General features: G+C 51.7%; 1 protein-coding gene across 5 annotated transcripts in view; it reads right to left on the bottom strand.

The window, feature by feature from the left end:
• PPFIA1 (PTPRF interacting protein alpha 1) overlaps window positions 1-16,199 on the bottom strand; it is a 111,767-nt gene that overhangs the window by 22,272 nt on the left and 73,296 nt on the right. For 3 of the 5 annotated variants that reach the window (XM_073217276.1, XM_073217278.1, XM_073217279.1), the window contains 8 exons: window positions 15,192-15,271; window positions 12,538-12,673; window positions 9,770-9,993; window positions 7,461-7,692; window positions 5,477-5,506; window positions 2,736-2,887; window positions 1,576-1,748; window positions 1,145-1,238 (listed from right to left, as the gene is read on the bottom strand). In XM_073217276.1, the coding sequence (XP_073073377.1) occupies window positions 1,145-1,238; window positions 1,576-1,748; window positions 2,736-2,887; window positions 5,477-5,506; window positions 7,461-7,692; window positions 9,770-9,993; window positions 12,538-12,673; window positions 15,192-15,271 (1,121 nt within the window). The remainder of the gene's footprint in view (window positions 1-1,144; window positions 1,239-1,575; window positions 1,749-2,735; window positions 2,888-5,476; window positions 5,507-7,460; window positions 7,693-9,769; window positions 9,994-12,537; window positions 12,674-15,191; window positions 15,272-16,199) is intronic. The other 2 variants (XM_073217277.1, XM_073217280.1) reach the window with 1 other exon arrangement.

Below are 16,199 nucleotides of genomic sequence, written 5' to 3'. Positions count from 1 at the left end.
GGGCCAGCAGCTTTCACCCCAGTGCCGGCCCAGCGCTGGCTTCTCGGGGTGCCTGAGAGAGCGGCCAGGTGACTCTTCCCCGACCAGACGTGTCACAGGGCCCGCGAGGGCCCGAGGGGCAAGGGCCCAGCAACACAACCTCCTCGGGGCCGGTCCTCTGCCCCTCGCCCCGCCCGCCGTGCCTCTGAGGGCCGATGGCCTCTTCCGCGCAAGGGAGGGCTCGGCTTCGGTCTTCAGTTGTCAGCTCATCAGGGTGCTGTCTCGACCGTCTGCGTAACTCTGGGTATGGGTGTGGTTGACCCACACGCCACACAACCTGCTTGGGTGAGAACAAACCCAGAGAAGCACGGCAGTGGCAGTGTTTGCCTCCCCCTGGTTTTAGGCGCCTCACCTTGGGCGTCACCAAGCTGGAGCTCCTTTCTAGAAACTGATTCCCAATGTCACTACTTATTTTCAAAATCAAGACAATTCAGAATTAGAATTCAATGAACAGACTACTCAACTGAGTCTCTTTAAAATAAAAATATAAAACCTATCAGAGGAGTTAAAAAGGACACCATAGTCAGTGGCTATTCAACAGGTCACTAGTATAAATGGCAAATTCTGAATGCTGGGTATCAAGTCCCCATACTGGCCGTACTTCTACATAGAGTTACATATATTTTACAATGTGCTGGCCCATTTAAAGCACTTTGTGTCTATTTATGTAGACATGCACATATCTAATAGTCCCCAAACCCGTGAGGGCTGCACTGCCATCACCGCCACTTTATCGACATGAGACGCGGAGCACAGGAGTGCTCAGTAACCTCCCAGCCCCGAAGCTCACCTGTGCAGGGGTCAGGATGCAGATTCAGAGGCTCTGACGCCAGGCCCCACTCTGCAACATATGTTCCCACAAGGTCACTTCCCAGGAATGGACTGGGAGTCCGTGTGTGTGAGCCCTTTCTAAATTTCCTAAATGCTCTAAGCCCTCTAGATGGCCCAGTTTAAAAAAGGCTTTAGGTTAATCTTTCAGAAGATAATATATATATGTAGCTATGTAATACATCAATAAATAAATATTACATCTAATAAACGTTAGTCAAAAACTAGGAACAACTGCTAAACTGTTCAGCGAGATAGACAAATAACAAAATCTTACTTTTTTTGCAGTTTACGGTCTTTTTCAGCCTGTCCTCCCAGTTTGCTGAGCCCCAAGGCACCCTGAGACGAGCTCTCTGTCTCCGAGACACCAGCTGCAAGGAAGGAGAGTGGCCACTTGGCGCAGAGAGGCCGACGCGGCCGGGCCAGGGGCCTGCTGGGCCGGCGGAAGACTATTGGCAGGCGGAGCGAAAAACGCTCTGACGGCTGTGTTTCTGACTGGACGCCCAGCGCACGGAGTGCTCAGGGCACAGAGGCAGACAGGCGCCGGCCTTGGCTCCCTGGCCCCCAGCCCGAGGGCAGCGCGGGCCTCCCCACTCTGCCTCCTGGACAGCAGCCCGCCTGCAGGGAGGCGGGGTCCACGGAGGCCCACACATGGTGGCCTGCCCCTGCTCACCCCCGGGGGCAAAGAGTTTGATGGAAACCACTGACCTTGCCCGAAAGAGTCCTTGCCGGTGTGTCCAGGTCGGCCCTTTTCTTTCTTGCCAAACAAGCGGCCGATGGAGGACTTGATGCCCTTCTTCTTGGGGGCTTTGTGGAGCGAATCCTGGCTACTGTTACTGCTGCTGGGATTGCTCACAGGGCCATCCTGGGAGCCCGTAGAGCTTCAGGGACAGAAAAGGATCTTTAACAAGTGACCTCATCATAACAAAATACTCCCTTCACACGAACCAGAACACCCCACATTTTTAATGCTCATCCTCCCAACTTCACAAAAATTTCAAGCCTCTTTTGTGCATATCTTCTTCCCAAAGGGCATTATGCACAGACAGGTAGGCTCCCGTGGCCCCACAACACAGACCTGTGTCTGGGAAGCTGAGGTTCTCTGGGAAGGGAGCTCTGTTTCCTTGGAGGGCTCCGACTCCCAGCCGTCTAATGCACAGAGCCCTGCTGACCCCTGAGGGTCACCCTCAGTCCGGGAGGAGGATCCCGTCCCCTCAGAGCCCCAGCCACCTCCCTGAGAGTGACTTTCCTCAGCCAGAAAGGACAGTGGTTGTAACCGGCTGCAAGGTCGCTCTAAGGATTGGCCTTCCCGCCCTCCACCAGGTACTGCCTGGTCTAGAACAAGAACTCAGCAGGGGGCCGTCTGCGGAGCAGATTAGGAACGAACAATTTCCAGTGGTCTCTCGAGAGGAAGCACTGGGTGCACGGGTGAGGATGACACACAACAGTCAACAGGTCACAAAGGCATGAGCGAGTACCCAAGACACACCGGCTGTCCTCGGAGGGGCAGCATCAGAAATATGCCGTGCTGGGCAAATAAATGCTCCATCTAGAATGGAAGTTCTATAAACAGTCAATTTGTAGAATCTGAAGCAATGAAGTTTAACTAAAACTGCTGATATCATTTAACTCCTTTCTTCCCAAACTGACTTTTGCCCAAACAGACACGCATCTTCTCTGGGTTCCCTGTGTGTGCCCCGAGCAGTGGCCAGCATCCCAGGATTACCGTTAAGTAAATGCAACTGATTTAACTGGTATTTCTTTAACATCATTGTTCATTTTTCTCCAGAAGATTAAACGACTCCTTAGAACTGAAGACGGGAAGTTTCTAAGTGGGGGGCAGTTTCTAAGCAGGGCACGGTCCTTACTTTCTCGCGTCCCTGACATCCTCGTGGCTGACCGTGTGCTGTGCTCCTTTGTACGGACTGTCCAACCGGAGGGATCTTGGGGATGGTGGGGGTGAGGTTTCACATTTTATCGTTGTCTTGTCATCTCGTACCTCTTCTCGAGAAGCTGGCAACTGTAGGATTCAGTAAGGATAAAATTAGTTAATAATTAACTGTGACCAAAAAGAAAAGAAAAACCACCTAAGTTTAAAATTACAACTGTAAACTTACTTGAAAACCTATTAGCTCTGCTTTCTACCAAGTACGAAAAGCCTTGTTTCAGCCTAGTGCCATGCTGAAGGACTGGCAGGTTTATGAGAGGCAGGGTCACAGAGCAGCCCGACTCCGGGCCTCCACACACGACCTGAGGGTCTGCCCTCCCCAGAATCCTGTGCCACTGTGAGGACAGTCCCGGAGGGGCAAAGGGATCTGGACCACACTTGAAGCACGTCACTCCCAACCACAGTCCCCATGAAAGGCCGAAGAGAAAAGGATTCACCTCTTGGTGCTATTCAAAAACTCTGGCAAGGGAGAGACTGCTGGGAGAAGCCGTCCAGACCTTCTTGTTTGGGGGGTGGGGGGAGCGGAGGTGAGGGAAGAAACAGCTTGTCTCAGGATCCAGCATCATTTTTTAGTAATGAAGCACATTACTGGAATCCACAACAAGTCAAAAAGTGAAAAGGTTATCTAAGCCCTCCACCCCCAATGCACATGTGTCTGGCTTAAATTTCTCCATAATGTTTAGATTGGATGTTATGAACTACTTAGATGCAGCTTAAAAACAATCTGTTCAGTATGGCTTAGACGAAGGAATCCTAGGTTTTTACTAAAAGGTGATGTCCTTCAGGTGCCCAGTTTTTCTTTTTGTGAGGGAATGTGAGTTGGGAAAGGAGAGCGGTGGGGACAGCACCGAGGAGCGGTTTGACCCCTTCGGGTCTAGCCAGGTCTACCTTACACATCTGGGGTGTGTGGTTGTTTAAGACTGGGCTGGATTTCATAAAATGTGGAAGGCAAAAAAAACTTGTGTAAATGATGAGACTTGAGCAGCTAACCTGTACTTTTTTAATGGGATTGTGTAATGAACACCAATCCACTGCAGCCTGCAGGGGCTTGGTGACAGCCAAGCTGATCGGGTGCAGCTGAACTCATTTAAGACATAATCTTAAGCAATAACTGGATAAATTCTGCATCCTCTCCCAATTTCTTATTACAATCATCAGACAACAAAAACAAGAAATGATCAACCTTAAAGTTAACAGGGACAGATTTCAAATTCAGGTTACAACCATGATTTGTAAAAAATGGAAGAGGATAAAAGAGAACAGATGAGGGGTGACACGCGTGACTGCGGTGGCCTTGTGGACAGAGGCCAGTGGATCCATGAGGGAAGGCCCGCCCCAGCTTCCACGTACAAGCCACACAAGCACAGCAAACCCTTCCTAATGTCTCCTGGAGGGCAATGAGCGGCACACGCAGGCCATGTCTGCACCGTGCCTGGCACTCCTGCACACGCCTGATTTCACATTCCCAGCAACCCCATGGTAGGCCCTCAAAGTAGCCAGTCAGTGAGCTCAAGTAACCATAGCAACAGGAGGATCAGGCTGTCCTGCTTGGGTGTAAATCGACATGCTTCTTCTTTCACTGAGAAAGTCTTACTACCATGAAAAACACAAATATGAGTCAGCAGGACCGAGGGTGTGCTGAGCCTCTTTGCTGGTGTTAAGTGCCTTGGCCCCATGTGGCCCATGCAGACAGGCCCACCCCAAGAAGCGCAGTTCTACTGCTGTCTTCCCTTAACATGGGGCTTGAACCAGAGAATTTAGTTAAACCAAGACACCGCCCTACAAGGTGGAGGGGCTCACATGGCTGCCAGCGCCCCTTGCACTGCGCTGCCCTGGTAGAGGACAGCTGCCTGACCTATCCGAAGGGCTCCTTTAGGTGCACAGTCAGGCAGGTTTTAACAGCGGCACAGACTAGAGAACAGAGATCAAGAGTTATGAGGAAGACACCTCGGTCAGCAGATGTGTTCCTTAACGCGTGTTTCCTCCGAGACCTGGGAGGCACCACCACGGTCATCCGTGCAGGGCAGGGCCCTGACCCGCCCCTACCAGGGACGCTGTAAAGGAGAAGTGAGCCTCCGGAGGAAAGGCAGGCCAGGTGGCGAAGGGCCTAAGGTGCGGGTTTTGAGACCGCACACCCACACTGCATACCGCCTGCACAGCCTTGGGCGCCAGTGCCCGGCCGCCCTGAGCCTCAGTTCCCACATCTGTAAAGCGGGCTGACAGCAGTGACCTGTACCTCACAGGAAGTTTATGAGGAGTGAGAATTCTATGAGGTCAAGACTCACAAAGCACTCAGCCGGGGACTGGCACAGGGTAAGAGCCTAGGAGACGCTGCTGCCTCTGGCTACTGAAATGGGTTTTTCCCAGTAATTCGTGGCTCTGCTTCATGATTTCTCATTTAATAAATATTACATCTATTACAAATAAGCAGGCAATGAGAAGAAGGCCAGCGAGCAGGAGGCCGGCACACTCTTCTGTCAGGGCCAAAGTCCACAAAAACAGCCCAGCCTGTCCCCACAGAGCACTCGTCATGCGGCCCTTTGGATAAAACGTCAGTTACTCATTGTTCCACAGCTGCACAGTGGTCACTGATGGGAAATGACAGGTACTCCTTAACAGTCAAAGAGAAACAGAAGTCTGTTAAGTCACTAGATGTTTTACCTTTCTGCGATGTTTCCTTAAGTCACTAGGCTGATAGAAGCATGCAAAGAAATGAACAGAAACCAGACTTACTATACACTTTGAAGTTAAAAACTCAAGGATCAATACGGGCAAACACATTAAAAAGAGAATGACAGGACAGACGTAACTGAGATAAGATTTAGAGAAAATGTAACTAGAAATAGAACAATTGTTTCCACCACAAATTTAAATACAGTGAGTTATTCAAGACTTACTAGAGAAACAGTACACAGTATTGCTCAGGAAGATAAAATTCTATTACAACATACACAGTTTATTAAAATACAGCATTCTATATAACAAAGGGCCCTAACAGTTGTCTATTTTAAGTCAAATTTCTCTGTGACTCATTTTCCTTAATGAAAAACATGTTATATTAAAAAAAAAAACCAATCTATTTGATGAGAAAGTTACTGTAATACCTATTATAGTACTGAACAAAGCTACCTCTAGTTAATTACCTATTGGACATTAACATAAAATCCTTAGCCAGAATTTGATTAAAAACTTTTCAAAAATAAATATATTGATTAAAGCAGGGTATCCTGTGAAAATATGTAAGAATAAAAGCTGGCATAGAAGTAGAATCTTTATATTCTACGATTCATATAAGATTTTAATTTAAAGAGTCAATTAAAGGCATTAATTGTGCATATTCAATAAGTTGATGAGATTTACAGTCTTGAACACAAGCATCAAAACCAGAAAATACATTGTGTCAACCTTTGATTACTTCTATACTTGGTGCATTATTTCTCTATATAAGAAACATTTCATTTATGAATTAGACATATTCTACATAGTTTGCATAAAAGTAAAAACACTGATCTATATCACGCCCGACCCACATCTATTACACAATGAACACTAGTTAATTCACCGCTACTGGGGGGACACACTAACAAGAAATGAGGAGCAAGCGTCGGCCCCTGTAATGAGCCCTGGCGGAGCACGCCGTGGGCATGCGGGGGGCTGGGAGGGGCACAACAGTAAGCCGAACAAACGATGACACAGGAGATCAAAACCCATCAAGGAGGCAGCTATTGTTAGGGGCACCCAGAACCACAAAAACAAGGGAAAAACCATACAGAACTATTTTTAAAAATTTTCTGGAAGGGAAGAAGCATGAAACCACAAATAAAATTGTCAAGGAGTTAAAAATATTAGCTACTTAGGTAATTAGGTAAATTATTAAAAAATAGTATGTCAAAATATGACAAAATGGATTAGTTACCACTCCATATGCCACTAAAATGATTCACAGTTGAATTAATTACATGCTGGCTAACAATAAAAATGACAGTGACAGAAAAAACTTAGAAATGCAGCTAAAAAGCAGAGCGCTGCGACTATGAGTCCCGGCGATAACCGGGCAGGGCGCGCACAAACCTGAACCGCGCGGGGAAGTCAGGAGAAGCCTTCAAAGCTACGCGCGGTCACCAGGGGGCGCGGCCCGGCCCCGCGCAGCGCTGGCGTGGAGCGCGCTGCCGAGAGCATGACCAACAGGACCGACTCGGGTCCATCTCTGCGGCTCTCGCTGCGCACCCTGAATGCTCCAGTCGGGCGCTCCCGATATACGGGAGCCGGCTCGGCTCCTTGTGCATTCTTCATACGCTACGACGGCCGCCTATGCTTCCCTCTGTCAAGCTGTCTATTCCTAAAAAACAAAAGCACTCCCCCTCGCAGCTGTTGTTCCGGCCCAGGCCCACACCCAAGGCTGCACGGATAAAGGCGTGACGAGTTCATGCTGACAGCTGACCTGGCCACCCAAACATCGATGGTCGCTGTGCTATCATTGCTGAACGGCTAAATGCCAGCTGCCTTAAAAACTCTTGAGCCTCTGAGCACAGCACACACACCTGACTTTCTTCTGGTGGAAGGAAAAAGCAAATGCGTGTCCATGACTTGCATCAGGTGCGCTGGGGGAGAGGCGCGGCAGGGAGAAGGCGCCACCGCTACTTACCAGGGTCATGACGCCCAGTCTATCCACCTCCCTGGCCGGGCTGTGCAGCGTCCTGCGGGGGGTGGACCGCCCGCTGCTCGGCGGGGAGGCGCCAGCCAGCGAGGAGGCAGGGTACGGGGGGATAGAGCTCATTGATCTAAAACGACCAAGGCTGTCTACACTCCCGCTGCCGACCTTGCTCTCGATCTCCTCTGCCCGCTGCTCTGTGTTTTCCTTTTCTTCTTGTATCAGCCTAAGATGAGACAAAACAGGTCATCCTTCCTTCATTAGCAAACAGGTTAATGTGTCTGGATAACAATCTGAGCTTGCATTCTGTATTATGATAAACTTCAACAACAGTTGCTCCAGGAACACTTCAGTAGCAATATTCTATTTTTTTATCTTTTTAAATATATTTGATTTTAGAACAACACAATGTAAATCACTGAATCCTAAAATTTGCTTCTGATCATTCATGTTTGATTTTACTTACTTACACTAACATTCTGATGGAGGCTGGTTGGCAACTCTCTTCAATGAGATACCTGAATTCACAGCTCTTACCTTCCCTATTCTCAGAGCAAAGCTGCACACATTTATGTATCAAGTTTTTCAACCGGAAATCAGGATCTCTGGTATAATCAAAGGATCAATCCACAAAGCAATTAGGAGTTTCCAAACACTTAAGTTCTAGACTACACGAAACGCCGAGTTAATTTTTTTCAAGATTGAGTTTGAACAAAAGTATCACTTGATGGAAATCTCTACCAGCCTCATCTGAATTTCTGGATTTATGTCAGCAGTGCTACATTAATTTGGCATTTGGGGTTAATGTTCTCCTCCCCTAATGTACAGAGGATGATTAAACAGTCTTCATGCTTGACTAGGTAACTGTTTTAATATTAAAATACAGGATCCTTGTAGTAACCTTTCCAATTCAAGTTCTCCTTACATATCCTAGAAGTATTTTTAGTTATTGGTAACAAGTCAGTGGATAGATTTTGCCATTTATTTCAGGTCAGCTTTTTGCATAAAGAAAATAACTTTAGTTGCACTACATTTTAACAAGTAAAAGCTCAAGCATATCTTTTCCTGTTTCCCATAATGATGGGAAGGACAATCTCAACGCTGCCTGGGTGGGAACAGGGTGCCTGAAGAGCCAGCCCACAAAGCCGACACGTAGGCAGCACGAGCTACTTTTTGCTACGAAGCCCGCAGTTCTTTTTGAGGTCCGCCTGTCCACCTCCTCCTGCTCTTTATCTCGCGCACCTGGAGGCCAGGACGGGCGCCCGTGACTGTGTGACTTCTCGGGAGCACGACGTGGGCAGCTACGCCCCAGGGCCCATGGCAGGGCCACAGGCTGAGGCTGCTTCACGTGGATTCAGGGCGGGATGGGGGTGTGGCTGTGTCGGGTCTGACAGACGGGGCTGATCTCAGGGCTCCCTGGCCACACTACACCCCCAGATCCAAGGCCTCTTAATCACACACAGGTATTCTTTGGATTCTACCCAATGGCTGGCCATGGTTTTGTAAATTTACCAATAAAACTGCTAAGGTTTCTGAAGAAAATGTCTTTAAAATACCGATGAGCCTACAAAGACTGAAACACACACCCTGTGACCTCCCACTGCCCTACAATGAACCAATGTTCACGCGTTACTCACTAGAGCGAGACGCAGGCACGCGTGGGCAGCTGCCGACCTGAACCCCGCGCTCCTCTGCTCAGGCGGCTGTGAGGCCTGAGGGGCGCACAGCCGGCCCGAGGATGCACCCTGGCACCTCACCCACTCGGACCTCACAGCTGGGGGATGCTCGCACTGCAGGGAGCGTAAGCTCTCCCTCTGCCTCCCCCACGTGCATCACCCTCACTTGCCCAGGGACTGCACTCTAACATCTCTCCCCGGCAGCCACCCTGTCCCCCGCACTGCCCACAAAAGCGATCCTGCTGCTTCATCCTCACTCCACGGGGCGCACAGCCCCACACATCTGATTTCGATTACAGAGGCCTGCCGGCGCGTCCTCAGCACCCTGGAGCCTTGCCATCCCTGGAACCAGGCCTGGCTTCCCGGGGGCACCCAGGGGGTATTCCAGGGGGACAGTGAGAGCCCCAGTAGCCTCTTCAGCTATGCTGTCAGCTGTGGGGGAAGCGACTGAGCACCCTTCAACTGTCCACGAGCTCATATGCAAATGCACCAGCACTATGACTGAGCAGAGCAGTCTTACAATCAAGAGCAGCTTGGAATTCAAAATTCTTAAGACAGATTGAAGTGACAGTGGAATACAAGTCCTTGCACACTTGGCTCCGATGGTGCTGTGTGCCACCCGTGTACCTGATCTCCTTGTTGATGGCGTCCAGCTGCTCCTGAAGCATCATGGCCAGCGTCTGGGCGTCGGCCTGCCCACTGGGTGACAGCAGGCCAGCTGGGCTGAAGAGGGCCTCCCTGTCCTCTTCACTGTCAGACACGTCGACGTCACTCTCGAATGCCTGAGCCACATGTGCCAGGACACTCGCCTGCTGGGCACGCTCCCAGTCCTGCTCGTTCAGAGTCTGTACCTGTGAACAAGATGGAAAACAACCAGATTTGGAGCAACTTACAAAAACCTATCAGAAACTTAAAAATTTTAAAGGGAAGCCCAAAGGAAACTGGAAAGTGGGGTTGCACTGTAAGCTGCTGGCATCTCCCAGGCAGGCAGTCTCATTCAAGGACCAGGGAGAGTAGACCCTGTCCTGCAGCGTGCAGCCCCCATGTCTAAACATGGCTGGGAGGCATTTCTCCTCACAATGGTGACACCAAGTCAGAGACAAAAACTGAACACCAAAAACACCCCCGTGCCATGGTCAGCCAGGCTCATGGGAGGACCTTCATGACACCCACAGCAGCTGGGGCCGCCTTGCGACCACGACATGCACCGGTGTCACCGTGACGTGACTTGGGTTCCTAGGGCCCCCCGATCCTCCCTTTCCCGCCTGAGGCTGGTGCCAAGGAGCACAGGAAAGAGCCGCAAGGAGAGCGAGCCCCGCGGATGTGCCCTTCCGAGCCCCAGGGGTTTCTAGAGCTACCCTGCCCGCAGAAAGGCCCCTCTGTGCTCAGCCAGGTGCGCTGTCCGATGGGAGGTGGCCTGGGACCAGAGGCCGCACAGAAGAGGGAGCGCCCTGTGGCGGTGACCCCCACCGCTGCGGTCTTCTCACGCCTCTCCACCCTCCCAGCTGAGGGTCCCGCCCCCTGTGTCCCAGCTGCACCGTCCCAGCACAGCCCTCCCGGGGATGCCCCGCCGTGGGGCCTGCGCCACCCTTGGCTCGCTCAGGACCTCCTGCTGTCACTCTTCCCTCTCTCTGGACAATCAGTTTCCTGCTGGTTCATTCCCATCAGCCTGACAACACTCTCTCCCTTCTCTCGCCTTAAAATACAGCAGAAAGCCCACCTCCCCATGCCCTCCTGCCGCACTCCGGACAGAGCCGGCGTTCTCCCGGGAGCTGCCCCCGTTCTGTCTTCACCTCCTTCCCTCTGCCTTCACGCCAACGAGCGGGCACTGGGCCGCCACCTGTGGCGCTCCAGGGACCAGGCTCACTGCTCCCCTCCTCCCGGAGCGCGCTGCTCACGAGGCACTCGGGTCGCCCTCCCCAGGCTCCCTCCTTGGGCTCCTCCTGGCCCCTTCGCAATCTCTCCAGCTGGATTTTGGAGTGCCCCACAGCTCCACCTTGGACCCCCTTTCTATCAACAGGTCCCCACTGGTGACTTTACTGTCTCATGCCTTTAGGTGCCATCTGTGTGCTCATCATCCCCAAATCTTTACCTCTAGTGGAGACCGCCTCCAGGTCCAGGCTGGAATACCAACCTGCTGACCTGGCACGTCCCCGTGGACACATCGGACAGGCCTATTGGCCCGAATTGACCAAGCTCAACTCCTGGTCTCCCCCCACTGGGTCTTCCTCGCCTCGGGAGACAGAGCCTGCCCCCAGCAGCTGCAGCCCGAGCCCACAGTCTCCCTGGCCCACCCCTCCCCTCACACTCTGCATCCAGCTCATCGGCAACTCGTCAGCATGACCTGCCAACATAACCCGAACGGCTGCTTCTCTTTCCCACTTCAGGCCTTTGTGCAAAGCTCATTCTCCTGGTGACACCTCGCTGGTCACTACTCAGAATCATCACCCCCTCCTCATTCTACGACCTGCCTCTCACCACCTGACTCACAGTGGTGGCTTCAGAGTATGTCCCCTAATCCTTTAATTCTGCCCCCTTCGAGAGGTAGAGGGTGATTCTCCCCCAACCTGTGGGTGTGGGCAGGAACCGCCGACTCATTCCAATGAATGGATGCGGTGGGAACAAAGGTGTGAGGCCCCCTCAGGGTGAGCTCATGCTGGGCGGTCACCCCGGCAGCCCCTGGGGAGACCCACACAGCAGGCACCGAGCCTCCCGCCCCGCAGCACCGAGCCTCAGGAGACTTCGAGTCAGTCGCCCACTAAGATGCTGTAAGTCTGCAGAACCGACTACACGTGCACTGTCCACGTCGCCGGGCTCTGCAGTGACGTGCCACAGTGAGAGCTGACACCACATGCCACGCCCTCCTCCTCACTACCGCTCTCTCCCCCGGCAGGATGGCGCACACGGGGTGCAGGCCCCCTATCGGTGCTCACTCACTGCTGTGGCCTTACATCTGTGACGATGCCAGCCCACAGCAGTTGTTCAATGAGTAAGGGAGCTCAAAACACGCAGAGGTTCATAACAAGCAAGCTGTTGAAACAGACAAAAGCATGGAGCTATTTAAACTTCCAAATGTGAATTCTTTTCACTAAAAGGTGAAGACGTGTATTCATTTACTCTTAATTACTACTTCAAAACTGTACCAATTAGCATTGTGCTGTCCTTAAGGGCAGGTCAAATTTTACCAGAATTTCTGTTCTTAAAAAAAAAAAAAAAAAACTAAAAACAAAACATGTCCTAAAAGTAAACTTTTAACCAGAAGGAGAATGGGGAGGATCAAAGAAAGTGGCCTATCACCACTGCAATCCCAAAGCAGCCCCCAGGCCACGGGTAAAGGGGCGACTCTTCAGGAGGCGGGTGGTGCACCGCGAGCCCGCGGAGGGCACAGGCCTTGCCTTGGAAGGCTCGTCTCGCAGAGCCGCCGCACGGCCCTTCTGCGGGCGCCGCAACACCGCGCTGCTGCCGTACGAGTCTGCGGGATCATCCGCCACGGGGAACCTGAAATCTGGGACACTGCCCAGATGCGGTCGGCTGAAACATGAAAAAAAGGTCGTTATTAGAAGAAAAGTGAAGTAACTTATTAGTGGAGCCATGGAGTAATTCCGCTGAAGCCTCAAGGAGGGGCCCCCTGGTAGCACCTGCTGCCCCCCTGCCAACAGCTGGACTTTCAGCCCCGGCAGCTGCAAGGCTTGAATGGCCGAGAAAGCTGATGCGGAGGCCACAGACACGAGGGTGAGGAGGAGCCCCGGGGCTGGGGCTGGGGCCCAGAGCCTGCGGTCCACCCCGGCGGCCTGCAGGCCGAGGCAGAGCTGCTCGCCCGCCGTGCTGCTCTATCCCTCCCCCGACCGACCAGGAGGCTCATCTCCACTTCTGGCCTTCAACTGCTACTGTCCCATTTCTGTCAAGATCCAGTGTGAGACCGACGGATCACAGGCATGCAGTGGGTGGCCCTGGACAAAACGCTAACAGGTGCCACACAGGGGCAGCTGCAGATGCCCTCTGAACCACAGCTCATGGCTTATGCAAACTGGATTTGGCAGTGAGCCTGGCATTTCCAAATTGAAAGCACCCACCCATGTGCAAATAGATTAACAAACAACTAACGCCCTTGCCTGAAGAAGTCTCTAGAAAAGGTGGATGGGGCCCGGAGTACCTAGGATGGTGTCGCTGAAGTGGGCCATTAGCTGTTCACCTTGGAAAAGGCCCTCGAGAGGAGCGGTTGGCAGAGGTGAAGGGGCATGCTGTCCAGCCCAATGCCCCCCCTTACCTGTGGCCACAGTGCCTGCACCTTCTCCTGCACATAATTTCAGATGGTTCATGGATCCTCTGAAGGTCACAAATGTCACTTAATTTTGACACTTTTTGACACTTAGTTTGGTCCCACCCTGCCGCCACCCTGCGGCCTGTCGCCTCCTCAAGGCTCTTTCCTCTCGGCCCCATCTGCCTTCAGAAGCCTACCGTCACCTTTCTTTTCCACTCCTCTTAAGAACTTAGGCCTCTCTCCCCACCGGAGGTCACAAAAACAAGATGACTGCTGGCCTCCCTGTGACGTCACGCCCTGCCCGCTAGCCACGTGCTCTCTCTTCCTCCCCAAGGCCCCATCGCACACCCACCGAAACAGGACTTCCCCAGTCTGAAGCCCCTCGCGGCGTTTCAGCCACCTCACGCCAACTCTCCAGAGCCGCCTCCTCCCCGTCACCCAGCCTCCCTGGCCCACCATCATGGCATGACAAGACAGCCGCCTGTGACCCTGGCCACCTGTCCCTCTCCTGCTGCCTCTGTGCTTCAGAGCAGAGAGCGCCTCCCTCTGTCCCTCCTGTCCTTTTAGTCTCACAGTGAGCACTGGCCAGCACACACAAGATGCCCCATCAGAATGACCCCTGCAGCCTGCCACCCCTTCCAGGGTGAGAGCTCACTCCCCTCTGCCCATCACTCACACTCCCTGGGAGGGGCGCGCACGGCACCTGTCTCCCCTTCAGCCACCCACCCGTGCGCCGTCTTCCTCAGACATTCGTCCTCGGCTCCTTGAGCAGTGACACAATCACCCCGGCCCTTCCCTGCGAGGACCTGCCCCACAGCAAGCCACTGCTGGCTGCCCTCCTGCACACTTCCCTCCATACGCACGCACACTGTCCTGGAAACTGTCCTCCTGGGGCTCTGCCCCTCTAGAACTCTGTCTGCCCTGATTTCTCCTCTTCTTTTCTGGAAGTAGTCCCAGTAGAGAGCATCCCAACACACCCTAGACCTTCGTGATATCCTGAATTTGCAAATGCAGAAATATCTGCACAGGCTCCAAGCTCTCTCCCTAATCACATTTCAAGCAGGAGCCTGTTTCCTGAAGAGCAGTGAATGTCACTGGCTAACCATTTCAACAACTTCTGCTAGCTTAACTCTCACTGGGTGACCATTTGCTACAAAGAAGCAAAAGAAAATTTTAAGTACCTTAATGAAAAGAATTGCCTCTATAATGATGAAGAAAATCAGGGTGCTAGGCAATTCACTAGATTCATTCAAAGCCAGGTAATTCACTCATGGAAACCAACTCAGTCACATCTCAACAGATCTTAAATGGTCCTTATCACTACCCTGCAGGGCTCTTAGATATTAAAATCTGCAAGTGTGGTGCCAACCCCATCAGAGTCAAGGGGTCCCCCAGAGTTCCAGCTGCACAGCCCGTCCCTCCTGGGGGGCTCTCACCACCCCAGGGACATGCCCATCCCTCCCACAGGTGCGCCTTGAGCTCTGTCCTCCTACCCCCACGCTACCAGTGCCATACCCTGTGGGTCCCTCAAATCAGTACACCCAAATACGAACTGACTATTCCCTACCATCCCAAACCTCCTCCTGTGGTTCTGAGTTGGTCAATGACACGACAACCAGTCTCCCAGGTACCAAAATGTAACCTCTGGAACGATGTTTCACTCTCCCCTCCTGCCCACTGCTAAGCTCATGCTCCTGAGCTTTATCCACTCACGCTGCCCAGAAGACAAGGACATTCCCTTGCACACACACAAGTGCAGAAGTATTTGTGAACTGGTGCGTGTCATACCCGTGGTGGAGAGATGTGCCCCTCAGCCTCATCTGGTCCAGCTCGGCCCTCAACGCTTCCATGTTCAGCACAAGCTGATCCTGAAAAACAGCGAACACCACGCACTGCAACTCTCTCTTTCAATTTCAAGTTCTCTGCATCAAATGTGCTCAGATGTTGAACATAACCACAATATATTAAATTATCAGTTTATAAATACCAAATATTTTAATTCTGAGAAAATTTTCTCCAAGAGTCCTAGGATAGCAAACATAAACACTCAGACCAGCAAATTAACTTTAAAACCCTATTGAATAAAAATTTAAATCTTAGTACAGAAGAGTCTTTAGAGGACAGTCATTATTTTGCAGTAGGAAGCAGAGCTTTTGGGGGCAGGGGCGGGTGGTGAATGGCAGCCACCCCGCTGCGCGTGCTTCTCGGGCGGGTGTGGACTGTCTTCACCAGCGCATATGCGCCGCATCACCCGGACGCCCAGCCTCACTGCCGCACATGGCCAAACAGTATGTGAAACTGACAAAAGCCTGGAGACCCCCAATAACCCTCCAGTCCAGGCTGCGGCCCTCGGCAGCCACTCGTCACGTGTGGCCACTGAATACCTGGCATGGGGCTAGTCCAAATCAAGATGACGCTGTAACCATAAAACACAGCAGAGTTGACTTAATATGAAAAAAAAATGTGAGCAGTTCATTGACTTTTATATTAATTATATGAAAACACCTCGACCACATTGAGTTAAATACAATTAATTCCACCTATTTCTTTTTACTGTTTTAAATGTGGTTACTAGAAAGCTTTGGATTACATATGCAGCTCATGTGATCTTTCTGTTGGACGGCACTGTTCTAGATGGAAGGTTTGTGCTTAATGTTTCAGCTTTCAAATGAATGCAAAGAGAATTCTGAATTCTAAACCATACACACTGCCAGATTCAAAATCCATCACACACGAACACCCTGGCCGTACAGATCCAGAGGTATCATGAATCTGACAGCAGCAGACTGGCCATAA

Source organism: Manis javanica, chromosome 11 (genome assembly GCF_040802235.1).
Source record: "Manis javanica isolate MJ-LG chromosome 11, MJ_LKY, whole genome shotgun sequence".
Classification (NCBI taxonomy): domain Eukaryota; kingdom Metazoa; phylum Chordata; class Mammalia; order Pholidota; family Manidae; genus Manis; species Manis javanica.
Note: the sequence above shows the minus strand (reverse complement) of the source record. Positions and strands in the feature narration are given on the sequence as shown.